Source organism: Drosophila willistoni (assembly GCF_018902025.1).
Source record: "Drosophila willistoni isolate 14030-0811.24 chromosome XR unlocalized genomic scaffold, UCI_dwil_1.1 Seg143, whole genome shotgun sequence".
NCBI lineage: Eukaryota > Metazoa > Arthropoda > Insecta > Diptera > Drosophilidae > Drosophila > Drosophila willistoni.
Window position 1 is genome coordinate 5439641 of NW_025814056.1, and position 22018 is coordinate 5461658.

The 22018-nt window shown below is 36.4% G+C and overlaps 6 protein-coding genes across 9 annotated transcripts; 3 read left to right on the top strand and 3 right to left on the bottom strand.

The window, feature by feature from the left end:
• Positions 1-500: 500 nt before the first annotated feature.
• LOC6645511 (serine/threonine-protein kinase PITSLRE) lies at positions 501-7307 on the bottom strand. Of its 3 annotated transcripts, none has more exons than XM_023177274.2 (3): positions 5719-5885; positions 1358-3821; positions 501-1289 (listed from the first exon to the last, which is right to left on the bottom strand). In XM_023177274.2, the coding sequence occupies exons 2-3, from the start codon at positions 3326-3328 to the stop codon at positions 702-704; spliced, it is 2559 nt and encodes an 852-aa protein (XP_023033042.1). In that variant the 5' UTR covers positions 3329-3821; positions 5719-5885; the 3' UTR covers positions 501-701. The 3 variants fall into 3 exon arrangements, with proteins under 3 accessions (XP_023033042.1, XP_023033043.1, XP_023033041.1); XM_023177275.2 differs by lacking the exon at positions 5719-5885 and adding an exon at positions 5311-5370; XM_023177273.2 differs by lacking the exon at positions 5719-5885 and adding an exon at positions 7011-7307 and having other exon boundaries at positions 502-1289.
• A 101-nt stretch (positions 7308-7408) lies between these two features.
• Positions 7409-8395, top strand: LOC6645512 (distal membrane-arm assembly complex protein 2). The gene has a single exon (XM_002068050.4). It carries the CDS (start codon positions 7503-7505, stop codon positions 8352-8354), a length of 852 nt encoding a protein of 283 aa, XP_002068086.1. The 5' UTR covers positions 7409-7502; the 3' UTR covers positions 8355-8395.
• Positions 8376-8916, bottom strand: LOC6645513 (coiled-coil-helix-coiled-coil-helix domain-containing protein 7). The gene is made up of 3 exons (XM_002068051.3): positions 8743-8916; positions 8586-8684; positions 8376-8527 (listed from the first exon to the last, which is right to left on the bottom strand). Exons 1-3 carry the CDS (start codon positions 8785-8787, stop codon positions 8411-8413), a joined length of 261 nt encoding a protein of 86 aa, XP_002068087.1. The 5' UTR covers positions 8788-8916; the 3' UTR covers positions 8376-8410.
• An 806-nt stretch (positions 8917-9722) lies between these two features.
• On the top strand, positions 9723-12847 carry LOC6645244 (cystathionine gamma-lyase). Its single transcript, XM_002068052.4, has 6 exons — positions 9723-9977; positions 11317-11513; positions 11570-11660; positions 11783-12053; positions 12114-12441; positions 12500-12847. The coding sequence occupies exons 1-6, from the start codon at positions 9834-9836 to the stop codon at positions 12648-12650; spliced, it is 1182 nt and encodes a 393-aa protein (XP_002068088.1). The 5' UTR covers positions 9723-9833; the 3' UTR covers positions 12651-12847.
• A 156-nt stretch (positions 12848-13003) lies between these two features.
• Positions 13004-14410, bottom strand: LOC6645245 (hydroxyacylglutathione hydrolase, mitochondrial). Of its 2 annotated transcripts, none has more exons than XM_015177776.2 (2): positions 14102-14410; positions 13004-13967 (listed from the first exon to the last, which is right to left on the bottom strand). In XM_015177776.2, the coding sequence occupies exons 1-2, from the start codon at positions 14286-14288 to the stop codon at positions 13111-13113; spliced, it is 1044 nt and encodes a 347-aa protein (XP_015033262.1). In that variant the 5' UTR covers positions 14289-14410; the 3' UTR covers positions 13004-13110. The 2 variants fall into 2 exon arrangements, with proteins under 2 accessions (XP_015033262.1, XP_002068089.1); XM_002068053.4 differs by having other exon boundaries at positions 14219-14408.
• A 421-nt stretch (positions 14411-14831) lies between these two features.
• On the top strand, positions 14832-16127 carry LOC6645246. The gene has a single exon (XM_002068054.3). It carries the CDS (start codon positions 14951-14953, stop codon positions 15992-15994), a length of 1044 nt encoding a protein of 347 aa, XP_002068090.1. The 5' UTR covers positions 14832-14950; the 3' UTR covers positions 15995-16127.
• The last annotated feature ends 5891 nt before the right edge of the window (positions 16128-22018 follow it).

Consider the following 22018-nt stretch of genomic DNA (forward strand, 5'->3'; position numbering starts at 1 on the left):
GCTAAAACTAGTCATTTATGACTAGGAATCCTTCAAAAAGGAGTCGAATCAGCAAGGAAATAATCACTCCTTGCTAGAATATCATTTTCTCCCAACTAAGGGGTCATTTCAGATTAGACAACGAGCTCATTTAAAACTACTCAGAAAATGGAATCGAAAATGATTAGTTTGAGATTAGAAATTTTATAAAATGCTGAGGATAGATGTAATAAATGAAATAAGCCCCATAATTTCTTCACAATTATTCTATGTGTATTGCCTCTGCTGAATCTCTGCCGGAAAAATAAAGAAAAACCGAGTGACCCAATACTTGATGTCGAAGCTTTCCAGATTTCATTCCATGTAGATCCATAGATCTATCCATCACAAGAATGAATGAGATAGCTATATACATAGATGACTTACAAGAATACAAAACATTAACAATTTACATTGTTTTTTTTTTTTTTGTTTCACATTGGCGATCTATTTAATTTTTTTTTTTTTTTTTAAATTAGTTTTTGTTTTTGGAACAATATTTTTACATACAACTAAACGAAGTTTTTGGCTTACATGGCTACGTGTTCTATACATAACAATTAATCGAAAATTGGCTAAAAAAAATATGTGTGGGGACGGGCACAGAGGAGAAGCGGCGGCGGTGGCGGCGGCGGGATGAGGTTTGAGTGAAATCCAATCCAAACCCAAAATCCCAGCCGGAATCAGAATTTCAAACTGAAACCGGGGCCCATGGCCAATTGGCGTTGTGTCAAACCCGCATTCAGAACGAATCCTGTATTGGCTGCACCCGTTGCACCAGCCGTAATGCCACTTTTTTTATTGCCCGTTATAATGCCCGAGGATAGTTTATTGCCGGTATTGATGGATCCCATGCCGCCTCCACCACCGCCTGCTGCTCCACCCTGTGTGGCAATGGGCTCATCCTTACCCAATTGCTTGAATTGGGAACCACCCGATGGTGGCTTCGGCGACGATGCAGTTTGAGCCTTGCGCGCCCCTAGTTCACTTTTTGCCGGCCAGGTGGGAAACATGGATGGATCGATGGGTAGGGGTAGCTCTTTGAAATAGCCATGCTTGAGGGCCGCATCAGCGGTCAGTCTTTGTTTCGGATCATAGGTTAAGAGACCCTGAAGCAAAGCCAGACCCGCCTCCGATGTTTTATCATGGAAATGTTTACGCAACTGTGAGACAGGGTACTCTGTAAATTGTGAGTTCTGACTAAGCATATTCTTGACAGCAGGCAGCTCATTATAACCAGGCCAGATTTTCTCGTTTGGTGTGCCCAGTTCCTGCAAAAGAGAGTAAGACCAATAAGTTAGATAAGTGAGTGAAGTCTTTGACGCTTTGAGAAACTCACCTTATAAATGCGATTAAGTTCATCTATCTCGGATTTGCCTGGGAATAGAGGTAACATTTGCAGAAATTCGGCAAATATGCAGCCCACCGACCAAACATCAATGGGCGTGGAGTACTCTGGCGAGCAGAGTAATAATTCCGGTGCCCTATACCATAATGTGACCACCAGAGAGGTATATTTCTTCAAAGGCGAACCATATTCGCGGGCCAAACCAAAATCGCCCACTTTCAGGATACCCTTGTGGGAGAGCAACAGATTGGATGTCTTCAAATCGCGATGCAAGATCCAATTGTCATGCAAATGGGCCACGGCCAGGAGCAGTTGTTGAGTCAAGCATTTGACTTCACCAGGAAAGAAGCTCTGTTTGCGATTCTTCATCGTTTCCATTAGTGATTTCAAATCGTGCTCAACATAATCCATAACAATAAATATCTTATCCATATTGGAGCCAACGACTATTTCCCGTACAGTCACAATATTTGGATGTTGACCCTTAAGCAGAGTGTTAATCTCACGCAACGATGTGATGGGGAATCCCTCCTTTTCCTTTTCCATTTTGAGTCGTTTCAGGGCAACAATTTCGTTGGTTCGTTTATCTTTGGCGCGATAGACAACGCCATAGGTACCCTCTTCGATCCGATTGAGACATTGGAATTCCTCAACAGATCGGCATCCCTGGACGCCAGGATAATAGTTGGGCAAGGGGACACCCTTGTCATCACATGGTGGCAGATCTTCCAAGGATTTCAAAGCCTTTGTCTCGCTTACAGGCAATGGCTTGTTATCCTCTTGCTGCGACATGCCACGTTCCTCACTACGGGTGCTCGAACTAGGCGATCGTGCATTACCCTCCTCTATGCTAGAGCGGGATGGGCTTCTCGAGGTGCGGGAACGACTGCTGCGACGACTGGATTTCGAGGAGGAGGAAGAGCTGGAACTGGAGGAGCTAACCGAATGAGAGCGCTGTTTGTGCTGATGCTTGGGTTTGGGTTTTGTTTTTGGTTTGGGCGGTGACTTGTATAGTTCACCCACGCTCAACGGACTGTCTGGCAGATCGGGCAATTCATTGTCTTCTTGGTTGTCCTGCTGTGGCTGCGGCTGTGATTTGTTTTTCCGTTTGGTTTTCTTTTTATGTTCATAGCTTTCCGCGCTATTCGAATCGCTGGCACTCTCATTGCTGTCATCATCATCGTCCTCATCCTCTTCATCGTCCTCGGAATCACTTTTTTCGCTCTCCCCATCGTCCTCTGCACCCACGGCTCGAGCCCTACTATCATCATCATCATCGTCATCATCATCATCATCATCGTCGTCATCATCGTCGTCGTCGTCGTCGTCGTCGTCATCATCCTCTTTATTCTCATGTTGTGGCACATGCGCGCCGCCTTTTCTTCGCTTCCTATGTTTCTCTTGATCCTTTTCATAGCTCTTTCGCTTAAATATATTCAAGCCAGCCGTCACACTGGCCGCCACTTTTGAGGGACTGAGAGCATCACCCGAAGTCATCTGATGTTCATTCCTTTCCCGAAACAGAAGCTCTCGCCTGGCCTCCAATTCCTCTCTGGCCGTTTGTTTCCGTTGCCGATTCTCGCGCTCGGCGGCTAAAAGTTTCTCTCGTCGTGCCACCAATTCGGGATCCTCGTGTAAATTTCTTCTACTACTGCTGCTTAATTGCTGTTGTTCCATCACCCCTCTTCTGCTTCCCTTGGGCGGATGCACTGACTCAGGGCTATCGAGTAACTCGATAACACGCTCATGCCTTTGCTTATGGCTGCTCCTGCTACCACGTTCCCTGTCGCCACGACCCTCCTTACTGCTGCTGCTGCTGCGTATCTCTCCTCTGCCCTCATAGTCCTTGACATATTTATGCCGCTTACTAAGCAAGCGAGATCGTAAATCTTGTTCAAGACTTTCTGCATCTTTGGTCCGTCTTGGTGCTGCAGCTGATGATGATAGGGGTGGCTCTTCCATTGGATAATCAGCATGCCGGGCACTAGTGCCATGATATGCAGCTGCTGCTGCTGCTGCTGCATAGGAATGATGATAAGAATCTCCTCCTCGTGGATTCTGGATACGAGAAATGCCATGATGGTGATGCTGATGCTGGTGATGATGATGCGATGGTGGCGGCGGTGGTGGCAAAGCATTCGGTACTACATAATGATAGCTTTGTGGATGAGCTTGTAAATGATGATGATGATGTCTAGATGGCTCGGCTGCACCTCCAGAACGCTCTCGCCGATGATGATGATGATGATAGTGTTGCTCCTCTCGTGCAGCACGATAATCTCCATAACGATGTTCACCTCCTCCTCCTACATCTTCTCCTCTATCCTTGTGTCTTCTTCGCTCGCGGGAATGTTTTTTCTTCTCACGCCGTGTTGCCGACAAGTCCCGGCTAGCCTGCGGCGGTTGTATATACAGGGCATCTCCGTCTCCTTCATGTTCATCATCATCGCCGGCACTAAAAGAAAAATTAAAAATAAGGTAAATTAAGTAAATCCCTAAATTTGTGGTAAACTTTTCACTAAACGTTTTTCATTTCATCGCACAAGTTGTTGTTGTTGACCGAGGATCGCGATTTAGCCAGGCCGTCTTGGCTATTATATATATATATATGTACATATGATGGGTTGCTGCAGTCTTGTTGCAAGAAGTTTACATTTTACATTGTGCCCTTGAGAAGGAAGAAGTTGCGTAGAATGAGAAAGGGAGACCTTTTTATAAACTAATTTGTAGATTATTCATTTTCTTTTTCTGACCGAAAACATTCCCTTGAATAACAAGTAGAGAAAATATAAAGTGTAATTTTTCCATTATTACTGGGTTAAAAAAATTCAGGGGTGAGGCGGAGGGGGTAGGTGTTGGTGAGAATGGTGGGAGGTAGAGAGAAAGATCAAAAGCACAAATCTAAAGGAAAATATCTTGAAATCATTAAAATAAAAAAAAAATTGCCTAAAATTGGTTTAGGATTGATTTAGAAGTTAGATTAGTTAACATTTTCATTTACAATTCAATTTTTTTGTTTGTGCTTATTGGAATTTGGAGATTTAATTAGAATAAGTGTTGTTGTTATTGTTGCATGCATCAAAATAGTTGTGCTATTGAATTTGTTAATTCCCGTTAGATAGGCAAACAATAATCTGTACAATATGGGAATCGATCTTTCAATTAAAATTAATATATGTCTCACAAGCAGAAAGAATCCCCAGATTGGTTTAAAATGTCATTGTGGATAGGTCAACTAAAGGAGACTCAATAAATTATTATAAACCATTATCCATCATATTTTTGTATTTTATAAGAATGATTTTTAATCACTACAAAAAAAAAAGATGAAGCTTGTAATGAATTCACTAGGAATTAAAAGCAATTATATATGACTCTTAGAAATCAAGTTTTAATGAAATTTGCAAAGTTTATCTAAAACTTATAAAAAAAAAAAACAATAGAGATTATGTTAAAATCTTTCAAAAATTATACTGGCCATTAATTGTAGTGACCTTTTTTGATCATGCTAATAATTATTAAAAAACATTTGTAAAAAAAAAAAAGAAAAAAAAATACAATATAGATTATGAAATATAGCGAAAAATTAATTTGAGACCTATTTACATTAATCCCAAAATGGATGTATCATGCGTTGGAAGTATATCTGTTTATGTTTATACTACTTCTATATATTCGAAGGAAATACTCGTTATCCCGGCTAATTTGAGAAAACATTGGAAAACAATAATGGATAGCAAATAATTTACTGGGCCCCGATATTCATCAGTTGGCCTACACACTAATATCTCAGGTGCAATCACAATCTGGAGTTCCTTCCCTTGCTCAGTCGAATCCGTAATTTTTTGTTCTCCGCCTCGTTCGTTTAACTGCTCTTTGAATAAGGAAGAATAAGGTAAGAGAGAGAGAAACAGCTGAAAGCGAATATCACATTTGATACTTACCTGAGAGTTGGGTAAGTGGGAAGAAGAAGGTGGCATATATCCTTTTCATACAAGAACCACTTGTGGTTTCGTCAATTCAGTTACAACTATCCCCATAAATGGAAGCAATTTTACATTTAAGTTTCTCATACATTTTTGATTTTTGAATTTGAAGCAATATACACACAATCATCATCTCAAGGGCTGTAAAATGTTAAACACTTACTGGAGAGACTGCGCAACCTGCTGAAAGGATTTTAGTTTTTTCTTTTCGTTTTTGTTATTTGTTTTGCGGAATTGTTGTGTGTGTGTGTTTTTTGTTTGTAAAAAAGTAAGAGTAATTAATTGTATTATTAGAAGAATCAGATTGGAAATATTTTGTTGATTTTTGTTTGGGTTGTTGTTGATTTTGAATTGTTGATAATTTACCGCCAGGCGACAGAGTGAGAGAGACAGAGTTCACCGTTAATTGATGTTAACTTGGCTTGGCTTGAGAAGATTCGTGTACATCTACGACCAGACCAGACCAGGACCAGGACCAGGACCAGACACTGCAGCAGCTGATGCGAGAGCACATATTTCGTTTTTTTCTTATTTATTTATTCATTTTGTTTTGTATTTGTTTCTTTTTGTTTTGCATTTCTTTTCTTTTTTGCAGTTGGTTTAATTGTTTATTTTGATTGATTTTTCTTTGTTTTTTTCTCTTGTTTTCATTTGATTTTTTGGTTTTATATGATTATTAGTTTTTGTTGTTTTTGGCCATCGCGCGCCTCGGTCATGGGACAAGTACACACTTTTTGGCCTATTTGCAATGAAAAAACTCAAGTAAATTAAAAAGCACAATTACAAATGCAATTTGCAATAATAAATTCTCAGTAAATTGGTTTTTGTTTAAATATGTTTTTTTTTCTTTTTTTGCTTTTAGTACATTCTTTTTTTTTTTTTTGGTTTTTATTTTGTTATTGGCAAACATATAAAGTAGAAAGGGAAAAGGAAGAGAGAGAGTGAGCAAGCACAGGAAATGAAGGTAGGAGAAGGAGAAAGAGCAAGGAAGTTGTATATGTGTGTGTGTAGGAGGAGCAGAAGGATGGAATGTAAGTAAAAGGGGAAGAATTGATTTTTTGTTTAATTTACAATTACAATTTGTTTTTAGCTTTTGTCGTCGAATGAAAACGGAATGAGAGCAAGAAAAAAAAATCGTTTCATCCACCTACACACCTATACACACACACAGAAAGGCTCATACACACGCACAAAGAAGGACAAAAGGATAAAACATTAGTGTTGTCACCTTTGTGGAAAAGCTAAACACTGCATCGAATGCAGAACGCAAACTTCTGAAATCGCTTTTCGGCTATACACTATGAACAAAGAATTTGGGAAAATATTGTTTGAAAAATGGAACCAATTTGTGCAGAAAAAAAAAGGAAAAGCAATTAAACCAAGTTTCCTTAGTTTAAGCTAGGAATTTTAATTGTTTTTCATATATATTCTTTCTAAAAAGGTCTTTGTTCTTTCGTTTTGGCGGCAAATCCGCTAACTGGGCACCTCTGGTGTGCCGTCGCTGTCTCCATGCATGTGTGCGCGTGGATGTGAATTTGGCTGTGTGTGTGTGCCTGTGTATGCAGCAACAATTTTTCAATGACTCGCACATAGTATATATATGTATGTAAAGTAGTTTCCTTACAATTGTTGTTTTTAACACAATTTACTGTACACACCTGAGATAATGGCCAATTTGGGGGCTACGCCATTGTCCATCCTCGCTGCCTGACGAATTGACCATGCTGTGATGATATTGATATGGGTAGAATTGCACTCCAATTTATCTCTAGGACTCTCACACTGCCAGTCAACAAATGAGTCACATGTAATAATCAAATCCTGTTGTTTTTGCTGCGCTGTTGCTGCTGTTGACTCCAAAGGCTTGTTGTGATGTTTGAAAATATTTAGTAACGATTATCGGTGGAATTTGACGTTTTACTTTGTTTTTTTTCTCTTTCTTAAATTAAAACGTTTTGACGCAAGGAAAAAAAATGGCGACAACCAGTTTGGTGATGCCAACTTGTTTTATTTTTATTTAACAGCTGTTGTAGCAACTCATTTCGATACTGTTAAATCAAACATTCCCATCTCTAATAATGTGGTCACACTAGGGCTGCTGTTAAAGTAGTCGAAAATTTATTATTAAATAAGAAATTTTGTCAGCAAATATGTTGAAATTAATTCGTCCGCGACACCTGGCAAATAGAGCGTGCCGACTCTTATCAACCCATCAGCAGCCCAGTAGTTCTTGTCAAGATGAGCTGAGTAGCACCGTCAAACGGATCCGTGAGGAAATGGCTGCTGACAAACAGAAACTAAACTGGCGTAAGCCAATTGGCGACCGGCCAGAGGACTGGAATAGCAAACTGAAGCTCTTCTCCGACTCGGAGCAGACTTCCGATTTTATAGTAATGATGCAGCAACCTCTTGACCTAAGTCCCTCAAATCTGCGAAATTGGTGGGACAAGCGAAAGGAAAGAATTGAACGGCACATGCAACAGTTCATCCCAGAAAGGCACAAGATTCTGGGACCTGAACTGGCGGCTGCCCACTTCATACTTTATCGCGGTGGTGCAGTCAAATTTACTGAGGGACGACGCTGGCACCGAGCCACAGAGGATGGCGAATTCAGTTTACCCAATAAATTCAGTCCCGATTATAAGGTGGAAGCCTTACGATGCGATAATATGATTCTATACTTTGAAGGCTTGGAAAATCTAAGATGCCTCGATCACTTAAAGTTTTTATCCTTTCACAATGTTTCCACCTTTGATGATTTCTGTCTGGACCGTGTTTCGGGCAGTGAATACCCACGCCTCGAGGTATTGGATCTCTCAGGCACCAGAGTCACGGCCGAGGGCCTATCCTGCCTTTATCGTCTGCCTTCGTTGAAATTGCTAATTCTCAATGATCCCAAAGAAAATCTGGAAATGGAATTGGCGACTGCTATGCTGGAAGTCGCACTCGCCCCACTTAAAATAGTCGCATCTAATGTTATACATCAAGAAGACGACAATTAAATGTTTTCTTAACATGGCAAATATAATCACATAAATATTTATTTTTTACATTTTTGTTATGAGGTCTGTGGAGGTTTCGCCTTCATGTAATCCGCCTTGATCGCTTCACGCTCCTCAATGGGCGGCAAATATGGTGCGATGCCCTTGGCCCGGCGATCAGCTCGAATTTTATTCTATTGTAGAAATGTCAATATATTCAATAACCATTGGGGTTTAATTTATCAAACTTGCCCAAAACTCTTTGCAATTATTATAATTGGCAAAATAAACTTCGCACTTGTCCCGGTCAAAATTGTTTTTATTTAAACATTTGAATGACAGCTCTTGCTCCTATACGAATGTAAATAATAATCATCAGGGTTTTACCTTTTTTAAATTGAAAGCTTACCTTGAGGCAGGGATTATCCCGCTCTGCATTTAGATTGCGAGGCATTTCAGTTTGTTTAAAATTATATAAAAAAAAGTTGTTTTGTTTTGTGCAGAACAGCTGTATATCTGAAATCCTAGAGATGAACGATTATTAACGAACTTCTTGCTGTAACGTATTTGACAATCATCTCAGCGCCGGCCAAAATGGCATGTCCGTAAAGTAAGGGACGATGTTAATATCGATATATATTACAAATGGTGATCGATAGATTTCATCGGAATGTTTCCCCTCACTAAAAGGTTGCTTGCATTAGGGCGTAGTGAAGGGGATTTTAACATGTGCTCGCCAAAGGGGATTTATTTACCCCATAACTTAAACATGAATAATATTCATATGTATAAAATATTTGGATATTTGTATGTACCTGTATATGCAATAACAAAATACTACAATATAATTCATATATGTAATTAAAAATGTACTTCATTTTATCTATAAAATAAAACATAAAATAAAACATGAAATGCAAGCATATAATAACATATTTAAAGGGAAAAATAAAACATAAAATGCATGCATAAAATAATATAATTAAAGGAACAAATAAAATATAATTTAAGGAAAAAATTAAACATTAAACATTGTAATTAAAAATGTATTTACTATAATATACAATAACAATATGTACATACATATGTGCGTATGCATACATATTATGCATGTGCTTACGTATGCATGCAAGTTTATATGCCGTAAATGTGTACAAATTTACATACATTTGTACATACAAGAATATATGTGGTTCACAGCTTATTTCAACCAGCTGCCAGAGCAGCCCAATATTCCTCAATTTCATAAATCAGAGGAAAATATATGGCTGCCAGGGCGGTCAAGCAACGCGCCAAATAAAAAATAGTGTTTGCCAACACTGAAACACTTTTTAACACTGAAATCTCGAGTAGCTTAAGTAAATATTTTCCATTATCGATAGATCCATTAGTTGAAACGGTTCTGCCGGCAGAGTACTTTTTATTATTATATCATTTTGTAACTATTTTAGTTATTTGGCGATCTCCGGACCGTGACAAACTGTTATTCGTTTTATCAAAATGTCATTCAGAGTTCAACCCAAAGGATTTGCCACCAAATCCATTCATGCGGGTCAAGAACCAGAGCAATGGAAAAGCAATGCTGTCATTCCTCCGATATCATTAAGCACAAATTTTAAACAGAATTTTCCCCCGGAAAAAGATGTAAGCGCATAATAAGTTTTACAAATAAGCAAATAAGTACCGTCTTAATAACTTTGTGATACCGGCTTACAAAATATTTATGCCATATACAAAGCCATACAAAATTATAGTTTTTTTTTTGTTGTTTTTGTGTTCTTAGAGTGACTCGAAACCATCCTAAAAATAACATTTTTATGTTTTGTTTATATGAATCATAAAATTCAATGAAAACCACGTTTTTGGAATGTAATCTATTTAAAATAAATTAAAATTTTGTCTTGTCAAAAATCATCTTGAGAGAAAGTGTATTCTAAACAGAATATTCTACAGTAGCCTCCCCTAGGTATTATTCTGAAGTTTAAATATAAATCACTCCGTTGTCCAAATCTATATATATGTATCATTTTATTTATATCGAAAATATGTGTGTAAATAAAAATAAGACTCAAATAACATATAAACAAAGTTTGTAAAAAGTAAACCTTAATTAATTAAACATTTCTCTGGATGTTTTTACTTCCCAAGTAAATATCTGAAGAATTTACTTTATGAGAGTTAAATACTATATAATTGATACATTATTTATTTATTATACTTCAAAAGATACTCAAATATAAAACCCTGAAAATATCCCCTACTATGGCAAACAGATGTTCACGTCTCAAATGCTTGAGCTTTATCGCTCATAAGTGCTTTGGTAATATAAATCTATATAATTGTCACGTTTACCTAACACCTGGCAGGTTATTTTCCGCAGGAGGTAATTACACATACAAACAAACTTCTTTCTTTGCAATACTATCAAACATTTGCTTGATGAATTTCACAAACTTTTGCAAACTTATCATTATCACATTTGTTATTATTATTATTGTTTCTTATCATTTTTATCAATTCAAAGGTGGGAGAAATTATTTCCCTATCTAAAATATTACATATTTTGCAATAGAATTATACAAAATATAGTTGATGTATATAAAAGATATTTTTTGAGTTGTTAAAATTTTAATAATAAAGACTGATTTCCTCTCAGCACTAGTCATAAGAAATAGGTCACTATTTCCCGCTTCTTTAATTCAGACAAAATTAAATTAAGTGAGTATTATTAAATTGATTCTAATTAACGAACCTTTAACGATCTACACGACATTTAAAGAGTCTCATTTGGACACTTGTTAAACTAAATACTTTAAATATATGCTAGAGCAATGATTATGATTCTGACTACTGACTTTCTCTTATTAAGATTTGAAAAACCAAATAACTTTTAAAAATGGAAGTATTTGTATGGATATTTCATTTTACAAAATATTGAAAATCTATATTTGCTAATAAATTTATTTATTAATTTTTTTTGTAGGGCTTTAAGTATTCAAGAGGTGGCAATCCCACTCGCAAGGTTCTGGAAACATGTTTAGCTGCTCTGGACAATGCAAAATATGGATTAACTTTCTCATCTGGACTAGGAGCGACAACTGCAGTGCTGTCCATGCTAAGCGCTGGAGATCATATAGTAGTTGGAGATGATATCTATGGTGGAACCAATAGGCTAATACGGTAAAAGCTGACTAAATACTTGATCTATATATTTTATTTATATTATATATTATTAGGCAGATTACATCTCGTTTTGGAATATCTGCCACGTTTGTTGATCCAACTAACTTGGAGGCATTTAAAGCTGCATTTAAACCCGAAACCAAGGTATATAACTTGAAAATATTCGTAAAAAAGAATAAGATCTTGATAAAAAACCTTTTGAGAGCTATTAGATATAGTCACTTGAAATGTTTTACTCTAATATAGGTTATCATGTCTATTTGCAGCTTGTATGGATCGAATCGCCTACAAATCCTTTGATTACAATTGTAGACATCAAAGCAATAAGTGTTATTTGTCATCAGATCGGTGATCATATAACTCTTGCCGTGGATAATACGTTCTTGACATCTTATTTCCAAAGACCCCTCGAGTTAGGAGCTGATTTGGTTTGCTATTCGTTAACCAAGTATATGAATGGGCACACGGATGTGGTCATGGGTGGCCTTACAATGAATTCGGATAAACTTTATCAGGCCCTGAAGTTTTTACAGAATTGTTTGTATTTAAATCTTATTAAGATGCCATTTGGTTAAACTAACCCGATTTTGATTTCAGCCTGTGGCATTGTTCCCTCGCCCTTTGATTGTTATCAAGTGAATCGCAGCCTTAAAACACTTTCACTTCGCATGGAGAAGCATCAGAGCAATGCACTGGCAATCGCCAAGTTCCTAGAATCCCATGCGTTCGTGGATAAAGTTCTGCATCCAGGTTTAGTCTCACATCCACAGCATGAGATTGCATTGCAACAGACCTATGGCTATAGCGGAGTGTTTTCTTTCTATATCAAAGGCGACTTAAAACAGTCCACGGCATTTTTTAAAGCTCTCAAACTGTTCACCTTGGCTGAGAGTCTCGGTGGCTATGAAAGTTTGGCAGAATTACCGTATGTTCGAGTAGAATCCCCGAAATATTTTCTGTTATTATAATCTTTTTTTTTTTAGATCTCTCATGACGCATGCGTCCGTTCCACTTGAGGATCGACTCAAATTGGGAATAACTGATAGCCTAATACGTTTGTCAGTCGGCCTGGAGGACTCTGAGGACTTAATAAGTGATCTTCAACAAGCTCTAGATATTGCAGCCAAAGCCTAAAGTTCAACAAATGTCATATATCATACTATACTAGCTAAATGCTTTATACCAAAACAAATTTCTGTTTTTAAAAATGATTTGTATGCCCTTAACGATGAGGCAAAAATTTTCAAGTTGCCAAGCAGGTCAAAAGTTTAATTGGAATTGAATTGAGCTTTAGCTTCATTGCAAATATATCGCCCCTTTAGAAAACTAAACATCTTCAATTCTTTGAAATTAGAAATTTTCGTATATGTTCCCAACAACAAAAATTGATTATAATGGTAGGGTTCGCAAGAAATCATTGATATTTTGATAGTTTCATAATCAAGTTTTGTTTTTGGGGCCAGTTTAAAGAAAATAGTTTATATTCCTTTGCAGTATTGTAAAATTCCAACCATATTTATTTATTCCTGTTACATTCTAATCACAATTTATGAAACGATTTAAGAAAATTAACTATTAGCGTTTCTAAAGCATTTTAGGCCTTAAAATTATCCTTTTCTTTGCGCAACTTGCCCATAGTTTCTATCGGATTTGTAGTATTTCCTGTATGCTTCTGTACTGTGGACTCATGAACGCGCATAAATGGATTCCAGGACTTCTCCTCTCCTATGGTTGATGGGACAGTTGGATCCTGTGAGGCACGACGCAGTTTGGCCCACTCGATGCGCTGCTGAATGAGCTGATTGTCGGGCTCAACATGACGAGCAAAGCTCATGTTCTGGAGTGTATATTCGTGACCGCAAAACACTTTGGTGTCATCGGGCAGAGCTGACAGTTTAGTGCACAATGCCTCATACATCTCCTCGGGTGTTCCCTCAAAGAAGCGACCGCAACCACCTTGGAAGAGGGTGTCGCCAGTGAAAACAGCACCAGAATCAGCGGCTGCATCATCCGCTGCTGAGACGTGATAGCAAATATGCCCAGTGGTATGACATGGCGTCGATAGGCACATTACATTCAGTGACCCTATATTGAAGGTGTCATTCTGGCGAACTTTTTCATTAAGAGCTCCAATGCGATCATCTCCGCCATAGACCTTCAATTCGCCAGAAGTCCACAGTTTAACCAGTTTCTCATTGCCACCTGCATGATCCCAATGATGATGTGTAGTTAGCACCTTCTTCAAGGTCACCTTTTCCTCATTGACTGTCTTAATCACTAGATCGGGATCCACGGGGTCCACAACAGCGGCCTCTTTTGTTTTATTATCGATAATCAAGTACATGTAGTTATCCTGCAGGGCTGGCAAGATTTTCACCTGCATGCCGGCCAATGCCACATCCTCCAAAGTGCTATGCATGCCTCTTAAACCAACGGTGCGTAACTTTTGAACTGCCAACAAGAATGAACAGAAAACAATATTGCAAATTATGACAGATATACAGTTAACCAACAACAACATCAACTAAACTAGATAAGATTATAACACAAATACATATACACATATACATATATATATATATTACAATTGACGAGACTTCTGCGACTTGGACTTGAACAGATTTGCAAAACCAGAAATCGTTTGCTTATGCTTATCCCAGCACCAAATGAGCAAATCGGAGCTCGACTGCTCCGTATCGAACCTCGAAAATATGCGGCCGTTAATTGTGACTCGACGCTATTTGCAACACTTCGCCAAGCGGATGATAACATTGAAGAGAGATTTCTTTTAAAATTTGGCTAAAGCGAAAATGAATTTATTTAAAAGGGACGGGTGACTTAGAATTATTTACTTGATTTTTTTTTTCGTCCAAAATGCCGGAAAAAGCTCAAAATTAGTGTTGGTCGAAAAATCGATAGCCCTATCGATGGTGAACAATTTTTCGACTACTATTTCATCGATTAGTTTTCTTTAGATAGTGTTATCGGTGGGAAAAAATTTGTAAAGAAATGAAAAAAAAACAGTCAGATATTTGTTACTAATTTTCTATGAAGTCATTTATAATACAATTCACTAGATCGTTATTAATTTTATGCTCGATGGCGCCCACTATCGATATTTAAATAGCACTTCTTCAAGGGTTGCCATAAGTGCATATATTGAAAATTCTGGCATATGCAATGTTTAGCGGGAAATTCAAATTCATAAAATTTTTGTTGTTTTTTATTCATTGTAATCACTGGTTGAGATAAATATTGGCCAATTTCAATCTACAATCAGTTGTATTTTGATATTATATAAGTATGTAATGAGATAAACGTCGGAATTTTCCAAATTTTATTTAAACAAGAAAGAGTTTTGGTCAGAGCTGTATTCAGTCTGTTCTGTTTATGATAATATTTACACTTTAAATAGAAAGAAAATTTTTATAAAAATGTCCGAATCAACTGATATAAATATAACCAATTCGCAATCACATCTGATTGAAGTTCATCATGTTGGTGTAACGGCCAAATTGCAATCTCCATTGAAGAACTTTCTGCCTATGCCGCGACAGAGTACATCCAGTGATTCGGAAATTTTTCCGGCTCAAGCGAAAATGACGAATTATCACGTATTCGAAAACGAGGGTGAATTGGGTGAAAGGAGTACGGAATGCACCACAGTTTCCAGTAATTCTCAGCATGTTCTCTACGAGATGCAGGCTCATGCTGCCCCCAAGGAACGTCCATTTAAATGTCAGCCACATCGCATAGAATTTCAACGTTATCACAGGAAGAAGCTGCCACATATGATTATACCGCCGAGAAGAAAATCGCATAGCAAACTCAAGTCGAACAAGGCATCGGAGAAGGTAGCCTCAGGACAAACAGCTGGCTACTGGGCACGTCTGGTGGCTACCTTGGACAACATGTGCAAATGCACTCCACCCAAAACAAAAGGCCATATGAATATCATCGATGATCTGCCCGAACCGCATTGGAATAAAAAGGAGGCAGTGCGTCACACTTGCATTGGCATTTATCCCTTTGAGCATGGCTGTGCCGACTATTTAAGCACCACCGATACACACCCAAAAATCAATTCCATTATAATTGCCGATCGGGCAACAACCTATGCCACTCATTTCTGGGCCGAACTCTTTGGTCTGCTACACATTGGAGTTGCCTTTATTGTGGCCTTTATATTGCAATTCTATCGCTTTATATTATATTCTTTGGTCAATTCTTTAATTGTCGGACTGCTGCATATGACGTCGGACTATATGATAAAACCGATACTGACAGTGATCTTTAATGGTTATCTGCAGCCACCGATGATATTCCTTTATAATATTCTATGCTCCATGCGCGATATATTGGAACCAGTGGCGGAGACTTTGAATAACTTCATGAAACCATTGGCCACTGTGGGCGGAAGTCTTCGTCTGATTAATGTCAATTACCGCCAAGAGAAAGGACATTCCAACAAAGTTTGACTTATGTCACACACTTATTATTAATCTCAAATATCTGAATTCTTTTTAAGTTGTTATTTAATTAACTGATTTCTGTTCTTGTTTCTGTTTCAAATTTCAAATTTTGACCTTTTCAATAAAATTCCAACTTGCCTGTTCCATTTGCCAATACGTTCCAATGTGGGAGGAGCTTGCACGGGCAACCCTTAAATGTGAAATTTCCCTCTATCCCTATCCGGGAGCAGTTCATCAAATTGCTCGACAACACACAATCTTACGCATAACAACAGGCGGTGAGAGAATGAGAGAGGAGGGGGATAACAAAGGTAACAAAAACCAGCTCCGTATCGGATTACACAGTGTTTTCTTTTTTTTTTTGTGTGTTCAGAGAAATGTGTAGCCATAACGACCTGGTCTCTGGTCCTGGTCCTGGTCTCGGTCTTGGTCCTGTTCCTCGCTAATGGTCTGGCTCTTGGTGAGATTTAAGGGTGTGTTAGCTCAATTACATTGAATAAAACGATAGCGAAACATTTATGATTTATTTGCTCATTTTGTGGTGTGGCAACGGGGAACAGATTTTCAGCATATGTCCACAAAAATTCAAATAAAATCAGCTAATTGCATCCCGCGAGAATATTCATTGGCCACAATTTCATTTAATGAAGCGGTTAAAAACAATTCTTTTTTTTCTTGAGATTTGAATAGAAGTTGTAGAGAAGACTTAACTGAACTGTTTTAAAGTTAAAAATTAAAAATATTTGGAAATTTTGGCTAAATAATTTAATGTAGATTGTTTCAAAAAATGTTTGTAATATCTTGTTTGGACCTTAACTAGTACTTACTATATTCAATTTAAGTAGTTGAATAGTTTGAAGTCCCTTCATTCAATCGAGTAGTTAAAAATCTAACTCAACTCTCCATTACTTATGTCTGTCTGTTTAAGTTGGCTTATAAGTTTTCTACTAGCAGTAAGTATTAACTGAAGTATTTGGCTCTTGTTCTGCAAGATCTCTGATCAACAAGAGGGCCAAGGTGTTGAAAGGGGAACAAAAGTATGAAGAAAGGCATTTGCTGTTCTCAAAATCCTTTCATTTCCTCTACAAAATTTTAAGCAGAAATCAATCAATCTGATCTAGATAAATAGATGAATATGCAAAACGTAAGCCGCACCGAATTTCACATACCCTTTCCACTCTTACATTCTTACTCTGTCTTTCAGTCTGAAAATATCTAAAACAATGAATTGAAACTAATTCTAACTAAAAGTGTTAAATTCTCGACTAACAGAATCAAGACGAAAGTCACATGAATTCGGATCTGAGTTAAATGTAGAACAAACTATAAATACCTTGCATTTTGTAAGGGTGTCCATGATATTTATCATGGGGATTAGGCTTTGAATTCTTAGAAAGAATTTCCCTTAAATACGAACTCAATTATCATATTCAAATCTCTGGACAACTAGCTAGAGAAAACAAAATGAAAATCGAAATGAATAAATAAATAGTTCATTTTACATAGTAAGAGAAACTTTTTGGTTCGACTTATTTATCTTTTTGTGTTGGTCATCCGAAGCTTTCATTAATGAGGTTCTCGTCTTTCAATTTGAGTTCACCCCCTTGAATGAACATTGAGAAAAGCGAAAGGGAAAGAATATTACCCCAATTAGCTGTAAAAATGCTATATATATTGACATATGTTTCCATTTTCTCAAAAACATTGTTTTCCTTCATTTCTTTTGGTATTTATTTTTTTTTTTTTTTGTTAACTAATTGCTGAAGTATATTAATTGGGTACCACATACATATTTGGTTGTTGGTTTTTCCTGCTGTGATTTATAAATAACTCAAATTGTTTTAAAGGTGCGAAAAATCAGTAGACACAATCTGTTACTCCTACAACAATGTGTATGCATATGTATGTGTGTATATTTGTATTCTTTTACCTTCTCTCATAATCCCTCAATTCCAGAGTGTTTGCCCATTATTGTGCGACGATCATCAGGGGCGGATAATGAAAACTCAGCCATTGTAATCTTGGGCATTCATGAATGAATGAATGAATAGAATGCTCGCTCGATCGACAGGGAGACACAGTGTACAAACCTTTTTTGTTCAGAATTCTGCGATTATACACTTACATAGCTCTATCTCCCTTTCTCTCTTTCTATCTTATAAGCTGTTTGCTTTCAAACCAAAAACTCAAGGATTATCTAAGCAGGTTGCTTGCTGCTCCCGATTGTTCCTGACTGCAATTTGTGGGCAGTCGCGTCTCATCGACCCAGACAATGGGCCATCTCGAGTAGACGACAAGTGATTATGTAAGAAGTTATGTGTAAATCAACGTTTCCAAAAAGGGCAAAAGAAAGGCAAAACTTTTGGCAAGGTTGAGAGTTAAAGGTAACAGACAAGCGAGACGAGATTAAAAACTCTTGTGCATTCTTAAGTGTTTTTCAAAAAAAAAAAAGGACATTCTCTGAACAAACTTATATAAGAAAATACCTGGAATCGCATCACCAGTGAGAAAAACGGAACAGCAAATGCTTGCAAATTTTATCTTACACAATTTTTCTTAACAGGAAGTAACTAAATGATAACGAGTTCCATCTTATCATTAGAGTTAGCCGTATTGACTTGTTTAAAACATTTTTTCCCATTAAAATTAGGAACTGAAAATGTTATATAGACGTATCTGTATAGTCCCTGAGTAACTGGAGTCATTTTGCATAACTCCTCATAAAAATGTAACATGGATGTTTAGTTTGTCTTCAAGTGAATGAGCCGTTTATTCATTCAACGATTTTTGGTTTGATATTCAATTCTGTTTATCTCTCCTATTTCTTAATTAAACTCAGACTCAAGTCTCACGTTGTTATAAAGAAAATAATCATTAGGCAAATTGATAGAATATGATATTTGATATATCAAATATTCGTACATAGAAAGGTTCAGTGATAGATGTTAAAAAAAAAACAAATTTCTAAATCATCTGTAAAATGTTATCAATGTGTTTTTTGCCTAATAAGACCAAAGTCTGTAAAAAATGTCCTTTTATAATAACTGATGAATTGGATTATCTAGATGCAGTCTCAATTTAATCAGGAATATATATCCTCACAAACATTAAACATATAATACATACATACAATATACGCTTACATATGTAAATTTTTGAAAATTCAATTAAAAAGGTTTATTTATATGAAAATTAACAATACCTTGCATTTTGTTGACTTGGAAACTTGATCGACTGTCGAAAAAATCATCCCATTCTTTACGTTAATAATAGGACTTATATACTCTTTAAGTTAATATTAAAAGAAATTTCAATTCTTTTTCTGCGGGATTACATTAATCAAACTTGACCCTCTCTTACCTGCAAGAAAGACTAAAAATTCATATTTTTGGGAGGCGATAAAAAGTATTTTAGTATGTGATTTTAATAAATAAAATGTCTTTTTCAAATCGTAATTCAATTTAGCTGCTATTGTTATGTTTTAGAAATAATTTGTTACGTAAAATGATACAAAAGAAAGGATCCAAAAATAAAATCAAACTAAATTCAGATGTTGAGTTGGCTCCAAATTGTATTTGTGGTACAAAGTTTGTCTAATTAAGTTTTACTAGACCAAAATCCTATATTCCAAACAAAAACCACCTCTAAGCTTTAAAATAACACAATAAAATTGTTTAATATTACTATTTTAATGTGGTATAAATTCAGATTCAAAAAGCGAAAAAACTTAACCCTTTCTGAACGTTGTAAAACGATTTTTGGTCACTGGAAGATTGAATCATTGTTGACAAAACATAATTTTAAAAATTCTCATAAACTCTTAATTTGGGAAGTTTGCTAAATTTTAGTCGATTTTTCGAAAATGATATCTATATTTAATACTTTTAAATTCAATTTTAAACACATGTTAGTCACACTAATTATCAAGTCGTATTTTTAAGCGAAGACAAGAAATGCCAAAGAACAGGAAATAAACCAACGAACCTTCATTTTATGGAGTTCTAATTTAGACAATTTTTGAAACGTTTGAATAAATCATGTCTTGATTTTCATATAAGAAAAATGTCTTTCAATCTGCATTTTTAAATCTCGAGAACAAAAATCTGTTTTTTTTTCCAAAAATCGTATTGAAATAAATTTTGCAATTAACCAAGTGTTTAATGCCATTCTAAAATATGCTAAATTACGGTTTAATTGGTATATAAATTTTGGAAATTGGTTAAAAGTTAACAAAAATACAATGTGAAAAAAGTCAGATAAATCAAATACTTATAGGATCACAACTCAAATAATCTAATTCAGAATTCAAATTGTGTGGTCAATTTTTGATTATTCTGCTTTCCAATTGTCCAAATCAGGTCCATTATGAATTGAATTGAGTATACAACTTTTACTTGACATTACTTTGATCCACATGAAAATAAATTTAGCTCTAAATATAGATCAAAAACATTTAAATAAAGCTCCTTTATTTTCAAAATAAAGAACTAAATTCCATGATTCCAAAAGTGTTACGCAATATATATATATATATATACAAAAGTTGGGGCTAAATTAAAAATTTATGGTATGCAGTTTATCTAAGTTTTGCTAGATCTACAATTTCTTCAAAGAGTTCAAGGGTTCAAAAGCCAAGAAAATCATTCATCATTCATCATTCATCAATCATTCAGAATCATTCCTTTATATAGATTTTCAGAGTTAAAATGTCGATTTTAGGAGTGAAAATTTCACTAATTTTTTCTCCGAGGATCCGCTACTGGATATATCAAATTCTTTATGAATCGGACTAATGAAGTTTCTAATGCCCCTGCCTTGTGTGTATTGCACTCATGCACTTCCCCACACACACACACTCACTCACACACACTGTCCGGTCGCCGAATTGCATTATTTGTAATATCAGACAACCAAAGCAAACTCCAACTCTAGCCATAGTGCAGAAAGGGAGGGAGTGAGGAAAACAAAAGCTAAAAAAAAATCTGCTTAAATCAGCAACTAAATATGAAACACTGTGGGAACCAAAAACGCGTCGAGACAAAACTTTACCGTTACTCATTGAAGGAAGAGAGGGCGGTGGAGAAGGAGGGAGTGGGGGGTGAGGCACAAGGCAAAAGCTTGATTATTTTATTCACTTGCCAATCCCGATGACAGGCTACAACCAGCTTAAAGCTGTCTAAGTCCTGACACGTGATTCCCCCAAAATGAAGGGAATTAGCTGTTGATACAATGAGGATGATGCGATTACATAAGCCTTTCGATAGCGGTCAATTAGAGGGAACACCTTTATTTTCAAAAAGGGCGTTGCTAAGGGTGGAGTGGTTGGGGGGAAGGGTAGGAATAGAATACACCTGCAATCCCCCTCTCTCTCTCTCTCTCTGTCTCTCTCTTGAGATTGCTTTTGCTTTATCTTTTCATTCATATTATTCACGCAACAAAATCAAATAATTCCCAATGTGATCTCAAATCTGTTGCCTGTGACAAATCTCGAAATAAAAAAAAAAAAACAAGGGTGACAACAAAATAATTGTCACAACCCTCCTAATGAATTCTTTTCAACAATAAACAACAACAACAACAAGAGGAAAATTGAAAAATGCTGCTCCTGCTGCTGCTGCTACTGTCTACCCTCCCCCCTTTATAATCGTCTCCTGCATTTGCTGCTGCTCCTTCTGTTTAGCCTTTTTGTGGATTTGTCACCTTTGCCATGTCACACATTTTGTGTAATTGAAATTTGATGCCATTAGATGAATTATTCTTCTTCTTCTTCATCATCATCATCATCATCATCATCTTCTTGTTCTTCTTCATTCTCATTGTCAGCTTCCTCCATTGGCGTTTTTCCATTGAAGGGAGTTGGGCATCAAATTGCATATTATATTTTCATTTCAACTCTGACAACAAAATGCAACAAATATACATATACATATATATATGTACATATATATTAAGCAATGTCATAAGAAATTTAACATAAAATTCCTAGAAACTGCACACGGGCATTCATTAGATATCTTTACTCCAAAAACA